This window comes from Equus asinus, chromosome 5, assembly GCF_041296235.1.
Source record: "Equus asinus isolate D_3611 breed Donkey chromosome 5, EquAss-T2T_v2, whole genome shotgun sequence".
Taxonomy (NCBI): domain Eukaryota; kingdom Metazoa; phylum Chordata; class Mammalia; order Perissodactyla; family Equidae; genus Equus; species Equus asinus.
The window spans coordinates 85745288-85770635 of NC_091794.1; the positions used below are offsets into that span (position 1 = coordinate 85745288).

Here is a 25348-nt window from a genome sequence, read left to right on the forward strand (position 1 = left end):
TAAGTATCAAAGTCCTAAACTCGAAATAGTTTTTTAAAACAAGCTGAGTGCGTGTGTGTGTGTGTGCACGGACACTCATGTACGCTTATGTATGCATTTATTTAACAAATGTGTCTTGACGTCCACTCTGTGCTAGACGGTTTGTTCAGCATTGGGGGAAGGAAAGTGATGCCAGGATGACTAAGTTGTGTCCCCACCCTCCAGCTGACCACAGCCTAACGGGACAGGGAGGGGCACACAAGATGTCATAACATGTGTGAGGGTACAGAGGACAAATTCGGAGCTTGGGGAAGGTATCTTAGTTGGGGACCCCAAAAGCGGGCCCTGTGACAGGGGTGAGGCTGCGAGTAGTTGACCTGGCAGGTGATCCTGGGAAGCATGGGGATGGATAGGGAGGAGAGACGGGAAAGGTAGGAAAGCAAAGACGGTGTGTTGGCAGGCAGGTGACACAGTGCGCAATGGGAGCTCAGCCCCACTGGGGCCTTTGAGAGACTGTAGATCATGCCTTGGAGTTGCGCCTCCGAGAGGCGAGGAAGCTGGGTTCATCCACCTGCCCCCTGCCTCCTGGTGGAGGATCTTTTGAGTCCTTAACTCCCTGGCTCTTGTGGCCTGACCTGCACTGGCCACGCCTGTGCGATTGCCAAAGAATGTCCCAGGTACAGAAAGCCCTGGGCGTGCAGAGGAACGTGTGCAGGTGGCCTGTGCGGTGGGACAATGGCATAAGGACAGTGTCTGCTACACAGGCTCAGAAGAGAAAAACAGAGGCCAGGTTTGGAAGGATGCAACAGAGAAAGAAGGCACGGCGATCCAGGCAGAGGGAGAGCACGTGGGAAGGGTCAGAGGGGTGAAGGGAATGGTGAGCAACGCAGTGTGGGTAGAGGACGTCCTGCCTGGAGGAGCTGAGGCTGGAGGAGGTGGGGCTGGACCAGGAAGGGCCTCAAATGCCAGGCTTAGGTCTGGCCTTTCTGCTGTGGGCATGTGTGCGTGAGGATGGCCTGTGTGATGGCTGTGCCCATCCAGGAGGTGGGGCACCCCCGCCAGTGTCTCCGGGAGCCCCACGTGGTGATTCTAGATCTTCAGTCCTCCGGCCCCTCCAGCAAGGACGCTCACTGCTCGCTGGGCCCCGCCACAGCCCCCTTCCAGCCCGTTCTCCGCCTGATGACAGCCCATCGGTCATCAGGGTCTCTGGGCAGCAAGGGAGCCTCCAGCCATCCTCCTGACACGGTCGATTCTGCAATATTTGACTTGTGTGTCCCCGAGTTGTACAGACAAAGCTCCACATATCACCAGATCAATTAAAACAACTGCCGCCAGGCCCCCGAACTCAATCAGGAGCCCCTCCCCTGGGACCTCACGGGAGTGCACCTTCTCTCCTCGGATGTGCTCTTTCTCTGGATGCTCCCGTCTCAGTTAAATGCCTCCAGGTTCCCTGTCACCTCATAACTTCTTACTCTTACCAAGGGCTTACCATGTGCCTTAGATGATTTATGCCATTTAAGCCCCCAGATCGCCCTATGTCGTAAGTGCTATTAATATCCCTGTTTTCAGAGGATGAAACGGAGGCACAGGGCAGTGAAGGGACTTGTCCAAGGTCACGCGGCTGGAAAACAGTGGGGTCAGTTGTAACCCAGGCCGTCTGGCTAGAGTCCACACCCCTGACTGCACTTCCGTCCTTGTACAGACTCTGGGGACATCTCTGATGCAGCCTCTCCGGCCACCCACCTCCCTCCCTCCTCTCATCTCTGACTGTTCAGCTCCCCTGTGGCCTGTCCCCTCCTCTGCTCCCTCCCCACAGCTCTGCCCTGGCACGCACAGGTCTTCATCCCTGTAACACCCAGCCAAGGCCAGTCTCTCTCCCGCTGGCTGCCATACTCCCTCCACAGCTCAGCTCTGAGCAGGTCAGATGCTGCCTCCTCTGTGAAGACATCCACGACCCTCTCTTCTCTGAGTCTCCCTGGCTTTCTAGAACATTCTTACCACGTGGAGAGTTTTACTCTGACAATGTTTGTATTTGTGCCCCTCCTCTCATCTCCGCTTCCAAGCTGTGAGCTCCCGAGCTCTCTGATTCGTCCCGTGCCCGGCTTCCTGCTTTATTCACAGTTGTAGGCAATAAACTGCTGGGGGAATGAAAGAGTGAGTGAATGAATGACTGAACGAACAAGAGGGGAGACACACATACTGCCTGTCTCCCCTTCCTTGCCCACGACCTCAGAAAGCCCATCCCTGGACCTTGTCTGCTCAGCGCTGCTTACCTTCCATGAACCACATACCATGCCCAGCGGGGAAAGCCAGCCAGCTTGTCCCCGACTCCTCCTCCTGCTGAGACAAGGGCAGAAAGATGCCCAAAAAGCAAGTTCCGAGGCCCTGCCAGGGCCCCCGAAGGCCTGGCTAAGGTACAGTAGAGAGCAGAGCCTGGTTCTTCTGCCCCACGGGCTGCACAGAGCCGCAGGGGCCCTGGCAGGGAGAAGAGAGAGAGCCCTGATCAGAACAGACAGGGAGGCGGGCCCCTGGAAGAGGCTGTTAGCAACAATCTCGCTGATCAGCGTCTCAATTAATCTCTACGACACCTTAGAAACTTCAGAAAAAAGAACAAAGCGGACTAGAAAAGAGAGAGCAGACTCAGCCCTGGGAGGACAGACGGTGCCTGGGCCTGGCGCGGGAACGTGCGTGTCTCCAGGGACCCGGCCGCCCGGCAGACGCTGGCGGCACTCTGCAGGCCCTGCCTGCCGGGTCTCCCAGGCTCACTGCGCTCAGGGCCGGGCTGGCTGGGCTGCGTTTGCAAGGGTCAAACTGAAGAACACAAAGTTGTTCAAGCAAAAGGGGACTCTCAATGGACTCCAGACCAGCCCTAGACAGTCCTGAGGTCATAGGACTCAGCCCTCTGCTCAGTCTGTCTGTCCGAGGACCTGTGCCTCGGGGGACCTCTACAGCCATCCGCCCGGAGGGAGGGGAGCTGCCTCCTGGCCCCTGGCCCTTGATGGTGAGGCGTGGCAGAGCAGCAGTGACAACCCTTCCTGCTGGTTTTTGAGGTCACGTTCAGCTTGACACAGGCCCCCATACGACGCTCACCTGGGAGGCAGGGCACATTTCCAGAGATATAAAAAGCAACCTTAAAAATATGGGCATTGATGCTTGGGGTATCCAGAATGTGTCTCAAAACGTGTGGCAACATATCCTAAGAGAAGGAGCAAGAAGGAAGTTGGTTCCAGTTGGCACAGCCAGTTCCACCCCTCCTTCCCCCACCCCGAGCCCTGAGTTTCATGGTCTGTAGACGAGGTTAGGTGTGAGCAGTGGCTTTCATGCTAGGCTTGGCAGAGCCCTGAGGGCTACAGAGCCTTCTCAGGAACTGTGGCATCAAGTCTTTAAGAGCCCGGATGATGGAAATGGGCTTGGGCTGTGGTGTGCTGGTAAACATGCTCCCCCTGAAAAAAGGTGCTAATTCGTAGCATCTGCTGATTTCCATGGTGTAAATGCTCTCACTCTGGCTGATTTCAAGCTGCCAATGGTTTTGTAACTGGCTTTCAAAATTCCTGAAAATTTAACTATTGCCTCTAGCGAGCTGGCTTTGGTGGCAGAAGAGAATTTGCCTTTGAGTGGTTTTAACCACATCCTCCCTGGGCCTCCGTTTTCTCCTGTGTAAAATGAGGCAATAATGGTTTCTATCAATTGGGGTTGTAGAGATTCTTGTGCGTGTTAAATGCAGTGGGTGGAAAGCGCTCCATCGTCGCTGGGGCATCACCAGTTTTTGTCGCTGCTGTTATTATTATTATTATTTGTTTTACCCATTGGGCTTCCACTCAAGATTTTGTTTGAAGAAGATGTCCCAGCTGCACCCGTGCTCCACCCCTGCTTATGTCTGCAGGGACCCATCACTTACTCACACCCCATCCCATTTTCTCAGCAGCCCTGGTGTCTCCGCTCCATTTTATTAAAGCAGAAAGCAGTGACAATTATTTTCATAATGAACTGGCTCTTCAAATTAATGCCAATTACACTATGCAATCATGATTAAGATTATGCATTAATCAACGGTGCCAACCTACTTATTAGCCTCTTTAAATAACGATCATGAGGAATGTATGGGAAGGGAGAGGATGGAGCGGAGCCAGTGGCATGGGGGAGCTGCCTCTAAGCGGAGCGGGGTGCTCTCTCCGGGAGCCGAGACCCAAAGCAGCCTTTCTTCCATGGGGCTGAGCTTGAATCAGAACCCCAGTCCTTCGGGCCCTGAGCTTCTGAAGCCCCTGGCACGAGAGGGAAAAGGGATGTGAGGACCCAGAAGGGAGAGGGTAGAAGAACCCTCGACAGTTTACCAATTGATGAGGTTCAGTGCCCCCTTCCCTTCCTCCGAAAGCACTAGAGAGAAATGTGGTTGACACTCTCCCTGGAGGAGTGTCACCCCTGTCTTAGGTCAGGACCCCCACATGCAGAGCCTGAGGCAGGGATTCAGATGCACAGGGTTCATAGAGGGGAAGAGCACTCTTTAGGAGAACCTGTAGGGGAGTGAGCAAAGCAGGATAGGGAAGGCGTCAGGGCTGGGGGCAAAGGTGTCCTCAGGTAAATGCAAGGATGGGGGGTGTGTCAGAAGGGGCTCCAGTGCATACATGCACCATAGAGTTAGTCCTACCCTGAGGCAAGGGGACCACCCTTTTGAGCCCCAGTATGAGCCAGTCATTGGCTGCGGGCTGCTCCCAGGGCAGAGGCGAGTGGTGGGACCTTCTGGGCAAGGTGGCCCCCTTCAGCTGAGAACAGCTCTCAAGAGAAAAGGGCAGCTATGACTGGAACCAAGGTTCAAGCCCAGGTCTGCCTGCGTCCAGAGCCGGCTCTCTGACCCTTTACGCTGTACCCAAATATTGGCTGCCCAGGTGTCCCAAAATGCCCAGACTTTGGGAGTCACCTTGCCCTTACAGGTTCGAGTACAATGAGTCGCATCCTTGCACTGTGTGAGGGGCTGGGGGGCAGCCCCGGCCCAGCAGTCCTCCGAGAACGCTCCAAGCCTTCCAGTTTCTCCCAGTCAACTCTTGTTCCAGCCTCCTTCTCTGCTGAATTTCCCGTGTCCTCTCTCATCCCACCTCTTGTCCTGTCTCTGCCCTGATTTTCCCTGTGCTGGGCACTGCCCACCTCCCTTCCGTTTCCCCAGAGAGCGCAAGCTGGTGTCAGTTCCCCGAGGCAGACCGTACTAAAGGATGGGCCCTGTATGGAAGGGAGGTGACAGCGCAGTGCAGGCGGACTAGAAACTAGGGACCAGCCATCACTGCGTTAACACAGCCCCTTCCTGCCGTGGCCTCACCCACCTTTGGGCCTGGGTTATATTCTCCTCCTCTTTCTCCATTTTGGGGCTACTTCATACCTATTCCCTTTCTCTCAGGCCCTTCTCTCCCATCCTCCCTGTCCAAACACCCAACATCCCATCTTTGTTTCCTTTGCACAGAAATTCAGTACTGTCATAGTCTTACCTTCTCCCTCCAGGCCTGAAGGGACTTTTACATCTGAGATAAAGGCTGCCTTTCGCCTAGAAGAGGAGACAAACCAGCCCGCTGGCCAAATCCAGCCCACCACCTGTTTTTATAAATAAAGTTTTGTTGAAACCCAGCTGCACCCATTTGTTTACACATGTTTACCACTTTCATGCTGCAGTGGCAGAGCTGAGTGGAACATCTGGCCCCACAAAGCCGAAAATATTTACTATCTGGTCCTTTGCAGAAAAAATTTGTCAACTCTCACCCTAGAAAGCGGAAGTTCAGAATTCATTTTGTTTTTACAGCTAGCGTTGTTTCTCGCCCTCTTTGAGAGCCACCATTTCTTCAGTCCTGACTGTGTGCCACGCATTCAGCTGCATTGTTTTCTTTCTTGCAACAATCAACCCTTTGAAGCACGTACCCCATTTTGCAGGTGGAAAAACTGAGTCCCAGAGAGACTGAGTAACTTCCCCTAGTGGAGAGAGCTGGGGTTTGGACTGAGGCACGGCTGTCGCTGGAGCCTGAGCAGAGAAGCTCTCTGCTGCTGTGTCTAATAGCCCGGGTCTTAGCGTGGGCTGGGGTCTGCCACTGACTTTTCTTCGCCTCCCAACACTCAGTTCAGGTTGGCACATGGCAGAGATGGGTGGGTGTCTATGGAACTGAATTGCATATCCTCTGGGCTCAGGTCTCAGTGGCTTGAGACATGTCACCACCCTTGCTAAATATTAGCCCGTCTCTTTCTACTCTCCTCCTCACCTGCCAAGGTCTGAGGAGCAGGTGAGGAGGTGTGAAGCCCTAGGAAATGGCTCTTTGTCCCATGACCTTTGAACCTCATTTGGGATGGGGGTCAGTAATGACCAGACCTCTCCCCCGGCTCTCTTGGAAGAATCTTCTTTCTAATTCTTACATTTTAAGATAAAAATAATACGTGTTTATTGTAAATAATTTGGAAAAATCAAGACACTACAAAGAGCAAGATTAAAAGTATCCACAAACCCTTTCTACCTAAAGATACCCCCTGGTAACAGGTTGGTACAAATCCTTCCAGTCTTTTTTCTATAGATATGTGCTTTTTGTTTGATAACTAGGTATCATTCTGTAATATGGTTCTGTTGCTTGGCGGGGAAGGAGGATGAGCATTTTCTGTGTCATTAAGTATTCTTTAAGAGCGTTTTTTAAAAGCTTTTTTCCTTATTACCAAAGCTCTCGCTTGATGCAGAGGACTTGGGGGAAAAAAAGCACTAAGCAAAAGCAATCCATTATCTTTTTACTTTCTAGAAAGAACCTCGGTTAAAATTTTGGTGTATGCCCTTCTGGTGTGTCCTTTTTGATTTTAATTGGAATTGCATTAAATTTATAAATTAATTTAAGGAGAACTGACACCTTTACAATATGGAGCCTTCTCTTCCAGGAGAAAGTTATGTCCCGCCATTTATTCAAGTCTTCTTTTACGACCCTCAGTAAAGTTTTGTAGTTTTCTGGATATAGGAATTGCAAGTTTATTGTAAAGTATTTTATTTTTTCATTGTTGCTTTTGTGAATAGGGTCTCTTTTTTTCCTTATAATTCCTCACTGTTTATTGCTACTAGATGGGAAAGCTGTATGTTTTTCTGTATTTGTATGCTGGCCCTTTGATGAGCTGTGTTTACTTTCCACCAGGTTTTCTTCTGATTCTCTTGAGTTTTTAAGAGGACAGTAATAAGCATCTGCAAGTAATAGTAATTGTGTCTTATTTCTGATTGTGCTAACAGTGTTTGTTATTTTTGTCTTATTTATATGATTTTAATGAATGTTTTATTATAGAGAATGTCTGTCATATACACTTAGGGAGAATGGTATAATGAATTTCCATGTACCCACCACCCAGCCCCATCAGCCAGCAACCCATGGACCCTCCTGCCTGATACACCCCCTTTCCGTCCACCCCTTCCATGTTATTTCGAAGCAAAACCCAGACACTATATCATGCCATCCTGTACTTTGACTGCTAATGCCTGCAAGTTGTTGAGTGGGTTTTAATATATTAAGTAATCTTCTACTTTTGGACATTAAGTTGTTTCCAATTTTTTCAATATTTTGTCAAGAATATCTTTATACATAAATATGTTTCTCTGTCTCTTTTTCTAAATTTATATTCCTAGAAATGGAATTACCAGATCATGTGGTATTTTGATCATTTATTTTCCTTTGAATACGTACACACAATCACATGATGGCTTTTCTGATTAGAAATATAACACATGTTCACTGCAGAACTTTTTGAAACTACAGAACAACACAAAAGAAGGAAATTAAAGTCACTCATAATCCTACCACTCAGAGAAAACCCCTCAACATTTTGGGATGCATTCTTCTCATTTTATTTTGCGTGTGCTCAGCATGTTTATGCACACCCACACAGACTCACATGCTTACACGCTATTTGTTACAAATTTAAGCCTGCTGGAGTACTGGGCGAGGGGGAAGAGGGGCAGATTTATTTGTTCACTGGTGGTGAATGGGTAAATAAAATGTGGTAGATCCATAGAAACCCGTCTGTCAGTTGTCATACTGTGGCGGCTGCGTGTTGCTGAAAGCTGTGCCAGCGCTGTTTCAAATACCGGCAGGGTCACCCACAGTGGACAGGTTTCAGTGGAGCTTCCAGACTAGACAGACTAGGAAGAAGGACCTGGCCACCATTTCCAAAAACATTGGCCATGAAAATCCTGTGAATAGCAGTGGAACATTGTCTGATAGAGCGCCAGAAGATGAGAGGATGGAGCAAAGAAAGACCAGGCAGGTTTCCACTCTGCTGTACACACAGTCGCTAGGCGTCAGAATCGATTTGACGGCACTAACGACAACAACATCCATAGAAAGTAATATTATTTACCAATAAAAGAGAATGAAGTAGTGATACAAGCTACAACACGGATAAACCTCAAAAACATTATGCTAAGTGAAAGAAGCCAGATACAGAGGACCACATATTGCATGATTCCATTTATATGAAATGTCGAGAAAAGACAAATCTCTGGAGACAGAGAGTAAATTAGTGGTTGCCTGGGGCTGGGGGTGAAAACAATGATGGACTGTAAGTGGCCTCAAGGGATCTGTCGGGGCAATGGAAATGTTTAGCAGCTGGATCGTAGTGACGGTCAGACAATGCAGTAAATTTACTAAAAATCATTATACACTTACAACAAGGTGAATTTTCTGCAATTTCTTAATTGATTTTTAAAAAGAATAAAGACGTATTTGGAAAATCTAGCAAGCAGAAAGAACAAAGTCAGAAATCTACCACATTGGATTATTCACCTGTGTCGCTTTGAAATGTTTCCTTCCATTCTATGTCAGGGATAAAATGTCCTCCTCTTCTAACATGGGGTCACGCTGCATCTCCTGCTTTATATTTATTTCTCACTTAAAAATATATCATGGACATTTCCCAAATCGTTAAATTTTTGCTATTACATGGAAATATATAGCAAATGAGAATTTATCTACTGTTTCTCTGTCCAACGGGTGTCGGACGTCTGTACATCTTCCTCCCCACACATGATCTGTGTGCCCGTAGTTGCTGTTGGAGTCAATTCCTAGAAACTGAAATACTGAGCCAAAGAGAGGAGCATTTTTAAGGCTTTTGGTGTATTTCTAATGGCTACGGAGGAAGGCGGGGTGTACCTGATCCCACTTCTACCAACAGGGTATCTGAGCCCAAACACCCGCTGCAAAGCTGAGTGTTATAGTTTATTTTATATGTTTGCCAATGGGACAGGCGAGAAAATGACACCTCACTAAATCATTAAATTGAGTTTATTTGATGATTAGAGAGATTACACATAGCTTCGTACATTAATAGCTCCTTTGTATTCTTTTTTTCTGCTGTGAAACATCTATCTTGTCCTTTGCACATTTTTCTATTGGAGTATTTATCTTTTTTGTTGAGTGTTAAGTGCTCTTTATGAAATAAGAACATCAACCTTTATACGGCCATATATGTTACAAATATTTTTTCTGAGTTTGTTGTTTGCCATTTAATTTTGTTTATGGTAGTTTGGATGTATACTAGTTTTCTATTATTTCTGTGGAGCTATCAATCTTTCTCCTATGGCTCCTGACTTTATTGAAAGGCCTGGAAAGGCTTCCTCGACCTCAAATGGTTTAATGCTCGCCTATATATTGTTTTTTGCTCCTTTAAAGTGTTTTCTTTCCTCCTTCCCTTACTTTCTTGCTGTTTAATCTTTAATCCATCTGGAACTTATTTTGATATATGACTTAGGATTGGAATCTAATTTAAATTTCTCCCAAATAATTGAATAATTGTCTCAGCACAATTAATGAATAATTCATCTTTTACTTACTGGCTGGAAATAGCCACCTTTATCATGTCTTAAATACTTATCTCTCCTTGAATCTCTTTCTGGGGGCTTTTATCTCCTTCCATTGATCTATCTGTATTTTCATATGCCATTAGGACATGGTTTTAATTAGTTGGCTTTACGATATATTTTAAATCTGGCAGTGCAAGTCACCTCCCATCTCTTTTTAGGCTGCTAGCTCCTGTTTAGTCTTCAGATGCATTTTACAGTCATTTTTTTCAAGTAAAAGAAAGATCCTTCTATGATTATGATTGGATCTGCATTAAACCGAAAAACTAATTTGGAGAAAACTGACATTTCTGTCCCTGAACTTCACTATCCAGAAACACGACACGCCTCCTCATTCGAGTTTACTCTTTTCTCTCTCACTTAAGGTGTTTTTGTCATCTTTAATACCAGAATTGCACACTTCTTTGGTTTATTATTAGTTATTTAATATTTTTTTGTTGATGCTGTAAAGGAAATCCTTTTGCCATTAAGTTTTCTTACTGATTATTGCTGATATAAAGAAACACTATTAATTTGTGCTCACTGGTCATTTAAGTTGACTGTCCTACTAGTTTTTACTACTTTTCATATTTAGGGCTTATTTTAAGGGTTTTTAAGGAAAGCGTATATATCATTTGCAAATAAGATTTTTTTTTCTTTCCAAGAGGTGTCCCTCCAAATTCTTTTCCTTTCTTATTTCATTGGTTAGTGGTTTGGTGTGAACCTTTACCCTCCCCTTTCTTTTCTTTAATGAGAATACCTCTGGTGTTTCACCACTAGTGTGCTATTAAAGGCTGATTTGAGCTCAAGATGCTTCAAGGAAGTGTCTGTTCTGGTGCTAGTTTATTAAGCATTCTTAACAGCAGTAGATATTGGATTTTATCGAATGGCTTCCTGAATTTTGTGAGTTGATTGTATTTTTTTCCCCTTTGAACTATCGATGTGATGGAATGATATTCATAGATTTCTTTATATTGAACCACCCTTCCATTCCTGAGACACAACTCCACGTGGTCACGGTATGTTCACCTTGTGACATTCTGGTAGATGCTACTTGCCAGCACTCAATGGGGAATTTTCATAGCAATGTTATTAAATTGGTCATTTTATTTTGGCTCTGTCTCTCAGTCTCTGTTATCAGGAATTTGCCAGCTGAGTGAAATGAGCTAGGAGGATTTTCATATTTCTTATGCTCCAGCACAATTTCTATGTATGGGAATTATCTAGGATACTATTGAACATTTGGAGGGGAGAAATCTTGTCCATAAAACCTTCTGAGCCAAACGTCTTTGTTAGCATGCCTCCCCCGCTTCTCCAGCACACACAATTTTGCCCATCTCTCGCAGGAGGAATCTTTGAGTATGCAGACGGCCCCAATGCCCAGGTCATGAACGCCGAGGAGCATGCCTTTCGATTTTCTGCCAACATCATCAACAGGAACAGGACTTTGCTGCCCAACACAACCTTGACCTACGACATCCAGAGGATTCACTTCCATGACAGCTTCGAGGCCACCAAGAAGGGTGAGTGTGCGGTGGCTGACTGCTCTCTTCTTCGCCTGGGGAGGGGTAGGGATGCGTTTGCTGTCCGAGGTCCTGAAAACGGGCCAAAGCTTGGGATGGGTTTGGGACTTAGAGCTTTTTCTGCCCGGTTTCAGGACCTGCTTCAGTCCCAATTCAGCTTAGGCTGTGTTATCCTTTAGGAGCGGTGGGTTGTTCATCAGGAGTTCCCAGGCCACTGGCAGAAGCCGTGAGGAAATGAGAGGCCCTGGGAGGGAGGTGGGGGGTGAGGGGTGGGGACTGAGAAGAGGCTAGGGAGGTACCAACAAGGAGGCCAGCCCAGGTCTCCAAGACTTCTGAACTGAAGCTGATGTTTTTCAGACTTATTTTTTTCTTTAATTGAAATCCTACCCAGAATATCAATATTTAAATCACATATAGAACAGATAATATGTAGATTCAAATATGCAACATTTACTTGCCGTAAAAAGACTTACTAAAAACAATGAAGCTCCTTCTATGACTACAACAATTTGACCCCAGAGACTATGAAGTCTGACGCTTGAATTCTCGAAGTCTGACATTGGCCTCAGTGTCCAATATGTTTTCCTATTTTGTTGCTGCAAAATAACAAGAAAATCGTAATTCATAAAAATAAATTGTAGTAGGTTAAAATTTAAAAATTTTAAAAATTAAAATAAAAGTTAAAGTAAAAAATTAAGCAGTTTTCCCCACACCTGAATTTTTAAAAATAAGAACAAATGTGGGGCTGCATCCTTCCTCGTTAGTGACATATTTACAATAAACTCCAACAACTGCACAGAAGGGACTGGAAAATTTTATTCCAAGATCCTCACACACACAAAAAAAACAACCAGGGTAACTTGTCAATACCTGAATGAGCTAGCAGTTTCCAATGTAGTATATAGCACGTTTGAGTATACAAGGGTACTCTTTTGTTACTGTTCTAAAAAAATGTAGTTAAGGGGACTAGCCTGGTGGCCTAGTGGTTAAGTTCTGTATGCTCCACTTCAGTGACCTGGGTTCACAGATTTGGTTTCCGGGTGCAGACTTATACCACTTGTCAGTGGCCATGCTGTGGCAGTGACCCACATATGAAATAGAGGAAGATTGGCAACAGAGATTAGCTCAGGGTGAATCTTCCTCAGCAAGAGAAAAAAGAAGAAGAAGAAAGAAAAGAAAAAATGTCGTTTATCATTGAAATTAACTTAAAGGCTTAGATAACTCTGGAAATAGCTTCCATAGAACCCTGGAGTTCCATGTCACTCCATTTAAAAATCTCAGGCCTAAAGAATCCGTTCCCAGGGAAGATTAGGTCGTGCTTCCTATTATAAGCTTGTTTTTCTCCTTCAAGTCCCTTATCACAATTTGTAATTAAATAATTGTGTGTGTTTAGTGTCTTTCCCCTTCTCTGCAACATCACTGAGAAGAAGTCTGTCTTGTTGACCGATATAGCCCTGGCACCTAAAAGACTGGCATATAGAAAGTGCTCGATGAAATGATTGTTGAGTGAATCAATGACTGAATGGTGAGAGAATAGGGCACGGGAACCTGAGCGTCATTTCCCAAGACCCCTGTCAGCTGAGCTTAGGGACAACATCATTCATGCATCTTGGGAAGACTGAGGGCCGTCCACAGGGGACATTTGGTCTTCCTAAGGGGTTCCTAGTGGCTAATTCAGGTCCCCTGGGCTCCCAGGTGCAGACTGCCAAGGTGCCGCCTGCTGCTGGCTCTGTTTTCCGAAGCCCTGTTGCGGGTGAACGTCTCAGCACAGAAAGGCAGTACAGTGTGGGCTTGGAGCCAGGCCGCCTGGACTTGCACCCTATCCACTCTGGTACTGGTTGTGTGACCTTGGACAAAATACCCTCTGCCTCAAGTGTCTCATCTATGAAATGGGCACACCTCCGTGAAATACTGAGAACAGTGTCTGGCACGTAGGAAGTGCCATATCGGACTTTGCTCTTATTACGTTGGCTGCCTTGCTCTCCATGACCTGAGCCTTCAAGGCGGGGCCTCACATCGACAGGCACTTTCCCACTGCTGGCCCCTCTCCCACCTGCCCTGCTCCTCCTTGTTCTGTGCGCTGCAGGTCAGAGGGTCCCTGACGTTCAACACAGTTACTGCTGACATTTTTCAGGCCACTGCCCTGAGTCTCAGAGCCAACCTGCAGGCAGACTAGAGGCACCTCGTCCTGTTAGCCTCAAAGAGTTGTCCTTTGCCCATCACCCTTCTCCCCATGCTGTCATGCCTTCCCCCCTGCCCGTGTCCTCCCCACTCCCTCCCCAGCATGCCCTGTGGCCAACGCTGTGCAGTCAGGCATCCACCTCCCTGTGGAGAGCCCGTGCTGGCCCCCTCTGCCAGGCTTCATCCATCTAGAACATGACTGAACTCAATCAAAACTGCTCAGTAAAAAGGTCAGGACACAGAACAGACACCTAGCACCAGAACACAGAGGGCCATGTGGGCACAACCGCCCCAAAGGGCTAGGCTGGGTCTTCTGTCCATTTTTTCTAAAAATCACTAAAATAAGACGGTAAATCTAGTGATGCACCTGCGATTCAGCGCAGGGACCTTCCCCAGCCAGGAGCGAGCCCGGGGCGGAGCTTCAGAGCCTTCCAAGGCACTTCCTCCAGGAGGAACTGACAGCCCCGCTTTGTGGAACTGCCAGGTGGTGGGTGAGCAGCTTGAGATAGAAACACCCAGCTCTGGATGGTCCAGCCAGACTGGTCCAAGCAGCCAAAGCCACAGCCCCCTCCCACTCTATACCAGGTCACGTGACTTGTTTGCTTACAACCTGGATGGTGTGTCCCAAGATTCTTTCCCCAAATCATCATCAGAGCCCATGAGGGCCCATCCAGTCTAGCCCCAAGGTGGCCTCCCAGCCACATACGTGCCGCTCTCTCCCTCAGCCTCTGGGTTTTAGCCATACCTGCCATCCTCAGGGGGCCATACTTCCTCCAGCCTCAGGACTTTTGCACATGCTGTTCCCTCTGCTTGTAATTCCCTTTCCCCATCTCACCTCTGCCCTGCCTTTTGTCTGGCTAACTCCTCCTCCTCCTCTCTGGGGAGCCCTCCCCACCTCCCTGGATGAGGTCAGGCCTCCTTGCTTCCATCTTATAACACCGGATTTTTCTTTCAGAACCCTGACCCCTGTGTGTGTGTGTTTGTGTGTGTGCGTAATCCTGTGATCATTATCCATCTCTCCCACTAGATTACACATCCCTCTGCCTTTTCACTGCTGCATCAGAGAGTTATTGTTCTGACTGCCGGTGCCATACACTGTCTTTGCGCTTTACATAAATAGAATACAAATGTGTACTTTTCTGAGTCTTGCTTCTTTCAGTCTCCAATATGTCCGTGAGGTTCATCTCTGTTGTGGAATATAACAGTATCTATTGTTCTTCGTTGTTGGCTGGTGTTCCATTATAGGAATATACCATGATATTTAAAAATCAAATTTACTGTTGCAGATTTGAGTTGTTTCCATTTGGGGCCATAGAGTAGTGCTGCTGTGAACATTCTGGTGACGTCTCTTGACGCACTCATGGGTATGTACCTAGCGCAGGAGGTGTGAGGTCACAGGATGTATATGAATTCAGCCAAACTTGTTCCAAATTTGCTGCCCTGGTCTGCACACCCTCCAGCAGTGGGCGGCTGTTGCAAATTGCTCCACATCTTCACTAACTCTTGATGAAGTCTGTTTTATTTTTAAAGTTTGACCATTTGGTGGTTTATGTAGTGGGTGTCTGTGGTTTTATTTTGTATTTCCCTGATGACCAGAGATGTGGAGCGTCTTTTCATATGCAAATAGATCATTTGAGTCTTCTCTTTCCTGGAGTGCCTTTGGGGCCTTTCCACCACTTTTAAAAATTGAGTTGCTTGCCGTTTCCTTATTGATTTGTAGGAGTCTTTTATATATTGTGGATAAGAGAACTTGGTTGGCTGTATGTATCGCATCTATCTATTACAGATAAGTTGCCTTTTCCCATGCTTAGTAGCATCTTTTGAGGAGCAAAGTTCTTAATTTAAACAAGTCCAATTTATCAATATTTTCCATTATGGTTAATGCCTTTTGTGCTCTGTTTTTGTCTATCCTAAGGTCATGAAGATACTCTCCTATGTTTTCCTGTAGAAGCTCTGTTTTCTCTTTCATCGTTAGCTCTATGATCTATCTCTAATTGATTTTCTGTGTATGGTGGGAGGCAGTGGTGGAGGTTTATGTTTTTCTCTGCAATGCTGGTGGGAGTGAATACTGGTTCAGCTTCTCAGGACAACTGTTTGGAAGTATCTACTAAAGCTAAATGTATGCCTACAAGGATGTTCCCAGCCACGTTATTGATAACAGCCAAAAGTGGGAAATAAATTAAAGGTCCATCAACAGGAGAATGGATAGATTGGGGTATAATTACACAATGGAATTTGAATCAGCAAATTAAAAAGGACAGACTCTTGCTACACACAGCATCACGGATGAGCCTTACAGATAGACTGTTGAGTGAACGAACAGTGGGCACCTCTCAGAGAGGAAGAGGGAAGGAGCACACGGCGGGTGTTAACGGGAAGGGGGAGGAGACAACGTTCTAGATGTTGGAAATATCTAGATCCTGATTCACGTATTAGTCACATGAGTGCAGTTATATGTAAAAATTCATAGACGTCTGTGCCTCAAATTAATGCACTTTATTATGTTGGGTTCTACTTCAATAAAAACAAATTTACGTAGCTTCTCTCTGCCTTCGCTCTCCCTTAACCTCCCTCTGCTAATGCACCTAAGATAGGCCCCTGCTGTGGTTGGAAGCACTGCTATCTGACCCCAGAGGAGGTTCTGCTGTGGGATCATGCTCCCCACTGGGCACCCTCCATCCCTCGGGGAACCCCATGTTCCTTGATTTTTCTTTTGATTTTTGGTGTTCTAAACTGCATTTCTCAGGAGCATCAAGAGGAGTCTTCCAAGGGGGTGAACTTGGGCATCCTTCTAATTAACCCAATGATCATTTATTTTCCCTAGGCAGAGGTTCCAGTCACCACTCTCTTTCCCACCAGCTGGATCCAGGCACCTCGGGCCACGAGGGGCAAGGAGATGCAGAGGCACAGAGCCTGGCAGTGCCTGCCCTGCCAGCTCTGGTTGAATCAGTCCTTCCCTCCACATGAGGCCCAGGAGGCCTTTCCCCATTAAAAAGGACTTTCACTTATGTCCTTATCTTAAAATGTTTTGTGGAAAATTAAAAGATGAGTGACTGCCAGGCAGCACCTGAGCCAGCAACCCAGAGCGCGTTTGCATTTTCTTCCAAGCCTGACCGGAATGGGCCTGGAGCCGGCCCAGCGCTCCCCAGGCTCCTCTGCCTTCACTTATTCTCTGGGCTGCTCAATTCCTTTTAAGACGTAAATTGATTGGGATAATTTCTGCTCTGACTACAATTGCCATGGAAAGGGGTGGGGGGACTGCATTCAGGCTGTGGGCTCCTGCAATGACTGCGAACCACTGAGTTACTGTAAAATGACCAGAAAATGGACTCAAAATTGAAGCCACAAATAATGTAATTACTGCAGTATGTGCTCAAGGCTGCCAGAATGAGGGTTGGCTGCTGCCCTGGAAACATCTGGAGATAAAGCTGCTGATGCTGCCGTAACCTCTGCCCTGGTCCATTTGGGGAAACAGTGTCCTTCCAGACTGGAAGATCCTCAGAGGGTGGAAAGAACATGGAGGAGGCAGGAAAGGGGTTGTGGAGAGAGGCCAAGGAGAAGAGACAGGTGAACAGCAGGACTAATGTCTCCAGCCACCAACAGTGAGATCCAATCACGGCATCTCCGGCAGAATGAAACTCAGTGTGGTCATCATCATCGTGTCACCACTATTGTCACCACTCTCAACACCATACACCATCACCACACTTACTGTCATCACCATCCCCAGTGGTGCCTCCTCCACTCTTAACATCAACACCACCGTCGCCACGCCTATCATCATCACTATCACTGCCATGACAGTGACGTCTTCAGCATCACCAATCTCATCAATGCCAACATCATCTCCACTATTACTGTCATCACCATCAACATTGTTATCACCGTCTCTCTCATCCATGCTCACATCCCCATCATCATTCTTACCGTCATCATCACCATTGCTGTCATGATTATCCTCGCCAATCCCATCATTACGTCAACAACATCAACATTATCATCAATTCCGCCTTCATCAACACCATCACCATTATCATCAACAGTCTCACAATATGGTCCTCATCCTCACAACCATCATGACAGTTACTTTTATCGTTATCCTCATAATCGATGTCAAAACCCAAATCACTTCCTTCAAGGTCACTCTTACAACCCTTTGCATCACCACAATTTGTGGTTGGTCCACCCTCTCTTGCCTCAGTCAAACAGATACCCAGACCTTGGGTCTGGGCAGGAGGCACAACCCAAGAGGCTATGCTGGGTGCAGGTGGGGATGGCAGGGCAGCATTTGATTGCCTGCTTCAAGGCATAGATCAAAGGGGAAAATCCAAAAGACAGATTCTTGGAGGTGGTAGTGGGAGAGCATGAGGCACACAGTCATTCAACCAGGTCATCTACTGGAAGATCCTAGAGGGAAAAGAAAGAGAGTAGAGACAGGAAGCGATGGGACAGGTACCAGAGACATCAGAGGACAGCTAGAAGGTTCTAAACAGAGGCAGGGGGTAGAATATGAGGGAACCCTAGAGATTTTATAGGGTGCCTACCTCCTCAGGCTTAGGCAAGAGGGAGTGACCAGGCCTGGATGCTGTCACGTACTGTCACCATCTCCTCCATCTTGGTATCCAGCCTCCATGGCCACAAAGTGACCCGCATGTGGTCTCTTCCCTCAGGGAGCACCTGCTCTTAAGGGGACAAAGTGGTTGGAGAAACACTCCACACACCCAGACAGCAGAAGAACAGTGTGAACGGGCCGTGAGAGTACAGGTCAGGGCCTGGCCTCTTTGGGGCGAAGGTCCTGAAAAAAGAGAATTATCTGCAAATTGGACAATTCACCAGAAAACCCAGAGTTCCTATTTTTGAAGCATTTATTATCGCTGGGTTTATCCCACACAGAGTGTGGCCCGTGGTTGTTGGCTCTCAGGTGGACATAGCAGACAAAGCAGTTCTTCCCCGATGTGGCCTCCAGACCCACACTGCAGGAGCACCAGGAAGGCGTCATGTGTCCCTCTGTGCATCCTCTCCTGCATTTGGCATCGGCTATGAGGAATCCTGGTCACCCAGGAGATACCCTCCATGCTGGCCCTGACACTTCCCACACATGGCTGTCCTGTCCCATGTTCCAGGTGCTTCCAGCAGACTCCTAGCAGTAAGCGCTCCATCCCCAGGATGCTGCACCTTTCACCTGAGCCATAGGCGGCATTCTCTAGTGTTCTTGAGGGAAGTACAAGTCTCCAGAAAAACAACTACAATGTATATCTCTTATTCCCAGGAGGCAGGGAGGGAGGAGGGGGTGGATGTCAGTGGAGGGGAAAAATACCCTGAAGACAGCCTGTTTTGAGAGATTTGAAACCACCGTGTATTTTGGGCTCCGTGGTCCCACCCTTAGCCCAGGTGAGAGGACCCCTTCCCAGGGCCTGTGCTTTGAAGGTGCTGCCCTCACTGTCCTCTGCTCAGCATCTCCTCCCAGGACAGGGCATCAATGGGATCAAGGAAGCTTGCCACCAGGAGCCTGCGCCCAGCCCTTCTAGTCTTTTCTCCAAGTACCTAGAACCCCGAATTACCTGTCCAGTTGGCCCTGAGCCCACCTCCAGGCCTGCATGAGCCTCTTCCCTGGGCTGAACTCCAGAGGGGCAGCCATGCTGTCATTGTCACTAGCAGTGACCAGAGGCACAGCTGTTTACAGAGGGTGTGGACAGAACTCTGACATAAGGCGTGGGGCGTCCACATGGAGAGTGTAAGATCCCTTATGGTTCAGGGTGGAGGCGGTGGCCAAGGAGAAGGGGGCAGGATGGAGCTGGTGCCACCCCTCCCCACGTCACTGTGGATGAGAAGTCTCCATCCTCACCTGACTTTGCAGGTTGTTGTGAAGGTCTAGCCATCAAGGAAGGAGGAAAGGGCGTGTTTTATGTAACAGTTCTGTTAGCTTGCCTTACATTTGACTATTCAGCCACATAATATGTGGGCCTTCATTTGTACTCTGGCCCTGGGCCCTGCAAATCTTAGGGTGGGCCTGAGCCCAGGAGGTCATTCCCAGAGGCCCTTGCGGCAGCCAGGTCATGTCTGAATCCACAGCGTATCCGTGCTTAGGCTCTGTCTTGCCTCCTCCTGCATGCATCATATGTTCATCTGTGTGCATGTGTGTTCACCCATGTGCATGTGTGTTCATCCATGTGCATGTAGTGTTATTCCCATGGCCACAGGCTGGTGAGGTTGCTGATGCTCTTTTGATGGGGCAGTTAGGGCTTTTCTGTTTGCCAGTGTCAGAAAACCAAATCCTAACCAGCTTAAGCCAAAAGAGGATGTCTTGGTCCGTGTAACCAAAGTCCAGGGTTCCACCTGCTTGGGGCTCATATTTCTTTCTCTCTCGTGGCTCGCTCCCTTCTGCACCAACTCCATTCATGGACAAGCACCGTGCTTTCTTTGTGAGCACAAGGCGGCTGCTGCACTCCCAGATCTTACGTCCTCCCAGGTCCAGTTTCAGCAGGAAAGTGCCCCTTCTCAGTGCCGGGAGGTCTCCTGGGGGAGGCCAGTGAGCAGCGGGCCCAGGGTCTAAGTCATGGGTCGGGAGTGGAAAAGGCAGTGGAGCCTAGAGGAAAATTAGAGAAGTTGCCAGAGAAAAGGGCTGTCGTTCATGGGGAGCCCTCCCCCGTAGGCCCCTGAGAGTCCCTCTTTATCGCTCTTTAGGCACCATTCCTGCGTGAGCCCATGCCCTCCCTTTTAGCCTCAGCTGCCCTGGCTCCGCTCATTTAATGCTCTGCTGTGCCCACTGATGTTTGCCCTTCCAGCAGCATCTGCTGTCTGACCTCCCTGAGCCCTCGGGCCTCCCCCAAGAATATGAACTGCTAGAAAGCAGGGGCGCAGCATTCACTCACTTGGCAAATGTTGACAAAGCACCTGCTCAGAGCAGTTTTAAGCACTGTGGATACGGCAATAAACCGCATAGATCCAGCCCTTGCCTCCTCGGAGCTTGCATTCTAGTGGGAGGAGAAAATCAACAAATGGACAGGGCTTCTAGTGGTCATTTAATAGACAAAGAAACAAAGCAGGGTATGGGGTTTAGGGAGTGTGGCTGGGTGGGGCTTGTTATTATAGATTGGGCAGTGATGACTCTAATAAGACACACAGATGCAGAGACCGACCTGAAGGGAGGGAGGGAGTCATGTGGATACTGAGGGAAGAGCATTCCAGCCAGAGAGGACAGCAAGTGCAAAGGCCCTGCAGCAGGAGTGTGCTTAGTGGGTTTGAGGACATCATGGAAGCCAGTGGGCCTTGAGTGTTCTGAGAAAGGATGGGAGATGAAGCCAGAAATGTGGTGTTGGTGATGGGGACAGGGGTGGGGAGGAGCTGCCATAAGCAGGGCCTCGTCAGTCACTGTAAGTACTTTGGCTTTTACACTGGGTGAAACAGGAACCCTTGGAGCAAAGGAGTGATGTGATCGCCCTTAGGCTGTGAAAGTCTCACTCCAGCTGCTAAGCACAGAATAGACAGTAGACAGGGTTACTGAGCAAGCTGGAACCAGTGAAGAGGCTTCTGCACTAATCCAAACGAAAGACGATCGATGGTGGCCTGGACCAGGGTGGGGGTGGCGAGCAGTGGTCAGGTTCTGATGTATTCCGAAGGGGAAGCAACAGGAGTTGCTGATGGATTGGGATGTGGGGTATGAGAGAAGGAGAGGAGTCCAGACAAAGCCAGGATTTGGGACATACGGCCCTGGGACAGTGGAGCTGCCGTTTACTGAGATGGGGGAGGCTGGGAGGTGAAGAGTGGTTACGTTTTGGGTGCGTTAGGTCTGAGATGCGTCTTAAACATCCAAATGGTGATGTTGAGCGAGAGGTGAGATATACAGGCTGGATTTTAGGAAACAGGTCGGGGCTGGAGGTTTAGGAGTCATCTGCAGCCAGGTAGGTGTTTCGTTCCTGTTTGTTTCTCCATTTCCCCCCAGAACAGGGCCGGGCACAGAGCTGGTGATGCCAGGCACAATGATGATGGCGTCCTTCGTGAGCACCGTGCTGAGGGTCTTCTGTGCATTATTTTATTTGACCTTCCTGTGATTTCATGAGGCGGGTGCTATTGCAACCCCGGTTTCCAGATCTGGAAGCTGAGATTCAGAGAGATCATCAACCGTCCACCATCAGAGGGTTCCGGTTGCTGTTTTTCCCACGTTTGTGGGATCAGCAAGATCACGGCCCCTCCATGCCTGCAGCCCCCAGCTGCCTGATGAGGCCCAGCACTGACCTGTGCTGTCCTTCCTCCCTCCCTTTGTTGCAGCCTGTGACCAGCTGGCGCTGGGTGTGGTGGCGATCTTCGGGCCATCACAGGGCTCCTGCACCAATGCCGTCCAGTCCATCTGCAACGCCCTGGAGGTGCCCCACATCCAGCTGCGCTGGAAGCACCACCCGCTGGACAACAAGGACACCTTCTACGTGAACCTCTATCCCGACTATGCCTCTCTCAGCCATGCCATCCTCGACCTGGTCCAGTACCTCAAGTGGCGGTCGGCCACCGTGGTCTATGACGACAGCACAGGTGGGTAGCCAGGTCGGACGGGGCCGAGGGCAGGGGGTGAGGGGGGTAGAGCCCCAGGAGCGGGCTCTCCTCTGCTCGCCCAACTCAGCTGCCCCTGGGGAGAAAGTCCACACTCACACCCAAGTTTCATCCAGTCACACCAGCATCTCACCCGCAGCCCAGTGCACACCAGCCCCACCTGCATCTCACTCAGCTCCACCTGCTTCACACCTGCGTCACCCCCTCCCCACACTCCTACCTCCACCCCAGCAGCATGCTAAATCTGCACTCAGCACCCACCTGAGCACCTGCACAGCCGAGCCTGTACCTGCCTGAACTCCTACGCTCACGCATTCCCATCTGCAGCAAACACATCGGCTCCATGTGGCTACGAGCACCAGCTTTGGACTCCAACAGGCTGGTACACGTGTGCCGGCTCTGACGATTACTAGCTGGGTAGCACAGAGCTGTTTCCTCCTCTCTCTTTCCAAGGACTTGAGTCCCAAGATGTTTCTTAGCCTGGCCTCTTAAGAGAGAGTGACCTTGGCAAGTCACTTAACCCCGTCTGGCCCTGCTCTGCCCACATGTCAAGTCAAGAGCTCCAGCATCCAGCCTGGAAAGAGCCCTCCAGCTCTCCGTTGCCTGTGATTTGCTGTCAGCTCTTGATTACCTCCTAATGGGAAGCGGGAATAGCAGGGAGAGAATCCCTCAGAAAAGACAATGCGCAAGTTGCTTATTTAACTCAGTATTCTACACGCATCTATTGAGCTCCTGCTACACCCAAGGCACCAGGCAGAAGACTGTGGAGGGCGGGGACCCCCACCCCAGCTCAGGGCCCCCAGCACGAGGTCTCTGCCATTAAGGGGCACTCCTGCCAGCCTCCAAGTCACTTCCAGTGTGCCTGCAGCCCTGTGGGTTCTTCTGTCTTAACGTACCACTACGATTGATTGTCTCTGAGCCTGTTTCTGCCTCCATGAGCCTTCTGTGCCTCCAGGATTTAGCACAGGGCCCGCGACAATGTAGATGTCTTTAAATGTTTGGTGAACTGAATCAAATTGAATTGAATCAAATTGAAAGTCAAGTTGAAATAAGCTATAATTAAATTTTTAAGGAAAGTGTGTGTTGGGCACTGGTGAGGAAGAAGACATCAGGATGTGGTTATCCCATCTTTCTTTGAGAAGTTAATATATTCTGGTAGAGTAAGTGCCCACCCAGAGGTCACCGGTCATTCCAGGTCATCAGAACTAAGAATCCAGTGACATGTACACAAGTCAGAACTAAAGGCCCCTGGGGAGAGGAAGCTGCGTGGCCCCGGTTAGCCTGGGCTGGCTCACCAGAGGAGGAGAGACATGAGCTGGGCCTTGAGGGTCGGTGGACGGAGGGGGGAGTCGCGAGGGCATTCCAGGTGGAGGCCTGGCTGGGGGAGAGGATTCAAGTAGGGAGGGTGGGAGGGAAAGGTCAGATAGACAATGTATCAGGCTGTGCAAGGTCTCTGCTGTCCAGCTTCAGAGGCCAGACTTCATCTTGTAAGCAGCCAAGGACCCCTGAGTGTTGTCGAGCAAAGAAGGAGAATAATGAAAGCAGAGTTCTAGAAAGCGGCTCTGACAGCAATGCACAGGGAAGGGTAGAGGGAGAGCCTGGAGCAAGAAGATGAAGTGGAGGCGGCCATATGGGTCCAGGCAGGAACAAAGGAGGCCTGAATTTGAGGGGCTGCTTGGAAGAGAACTTGGATGGAAGAGAAGAATCGGTGTGAGCGGGCGATATCAAAAATATGTAGCGAGGGTGTCAGGGGCACAGAGCGGTCAGAGCAGTCACTGGCATAAACCACTGCCCAGCAGTCCTGGGGCCTCTGGGCTGCATGGGGGTGGAGGCAGAGGCTTTGCAGAGGAAAAGATGCTGTGCTGTGGCCTGAAGATGGATGCCATACCAGTGAGATCAAGCAGAGCCGATGCTAAGTTCTGGAGTTTCCTCTCCTCGGGTGCCTTTAGCTCTGACTGTGTGTACATGTCACTTTAGTCTTAGTTCCGGTGGCCTGGAATGACCAGTGCCCTCTGGGTGGGCACTCACTCCCCCACAATACAATTAACTTCTCAAAGAAAGGTGGGATAACACCTCCATCTCTTCACCCTTACCAGTGCCCAGCACACTTTCCCGCAATATTTAATTATAGTTTAATTCAACTTGATTTTCAATTTGTTTCAATTCAATTTAATTCAGTTCAATGAACATTTTGAAACCTAGGGGAGTCCATGATGGAGGTGGTCTGGTCAAGAGGACACTTGGTACTAAGGATTCAAAGTTGGACTCAGACAAACAGTAATATAACTTCGATGATGAATAGTGGGTAGTAAGAGATGTGCTCCCAGAATCAGGGTATTTCAAGGGGACAGGACAACTTGTGGTCATCAGCCCCACAGAGTGGGAAGCACATTATAGCAGGCTTTGGCTGTGTTTGCTTTGCGGGGGTGTGTCCATTAGGATGTTTTGGCAGCAAGTAACAGTCAACCCAACTCAAAGTGACTTGAGCAATAGCCACTTAGTTATCTCCCTGACAAGAAGTCTGGAGACGGGCCTTTCTGGGGCTGGTTTAGCAGCTCAACAGAGTCGGGGTGCTGGGTCAATATCACTGCAGCTCTCTCAACTTCCCCCCTCATAGTCACAATGGAGTTGCTGCAGCTCCGAGCATCACAACCTCACATGATGACACTCCGGGAAATAGAAAGAAAAGAGGGAACAGCCAAAGGGATTTTTCTTAGTATGACTCATGCCTCTTATTAGGGAGGAAAATCTGTCTCAGAACCTTCTAGCAGACCACTCTTTACAGCTCAATGAGTTTGTCCCCACAAACGACCCTAACCACAATCAAACAGGAGTGGTTCTTGCCAATCACGAGTCATCTCTTGGGAATGGCACATTGCCACCCAAATAAAATCATCGCTCTCTTAGCATGCTAAAGAGGGTACCTCAGTTATCTATTTCTACAGTAATTCTGTGTGATAAACCAGCCCAAAAACTTAGTGGCTTAAAATAATAATCACTTATTTAGCTCACAAGTCTTCAGAGTTGATGATTGACTGAGCTTGGCTAGGCGGTTGTTCTGGTCTCAGCTGGATTACTCACCTGCCTAGGGGTTGGCTGACTGTTGGTTCATCTAGACTGGCCTTGGCTAAGGTGGCAGAGGCAACTGGGCTCTCCTCCACATGTCTCTCATCCTCGGGCAGGCTAGCCCAGGCATGTTGTCATGACAGTGGCAGAGGCACAAAAGAATGAACCCAGTGTGCAATTTCCATTTCAAGAGTCTGCTTGTGTCATGCCTGCTAATACCCCATTGGCC

At 48.7% G+C, this 25348-nt stretch overlaps 1 protein-coding gene across 4 annotated transcripts in view; it reads left to right on the plus strand.

Moving 5' to 3' along the window:
- The window catches only part of GRIK3 (glutamate ionotropic receptor kainate type subunit 3), a 219589-nt gene that overhangs the window by 116312 nt on the left and 77929 nt on the right, over positions 1 to 25348 (plus strand). For all 4 annotated transcript variants that reach the window (XR_011503476.1, XM_070510324.1, XM_070510323.1 and 1 more), the window contains exons 2-3: positions 11152 to 11328; positions 21778 to 22035. Coding sequence is in view for 3 of the 4 variants with exons in the window: in XM_070510324.1 (XP_070366425.1) it covers positions 11152 to 11328; positions 21778 to 22035 (435 nt within the window). In the remaining variant the exon portion in view is untranslated. The remainder of the gene's footprint in view (positions 1 to 11151; positions 11329 to 21777; positions 22036 to 25348) is intronic.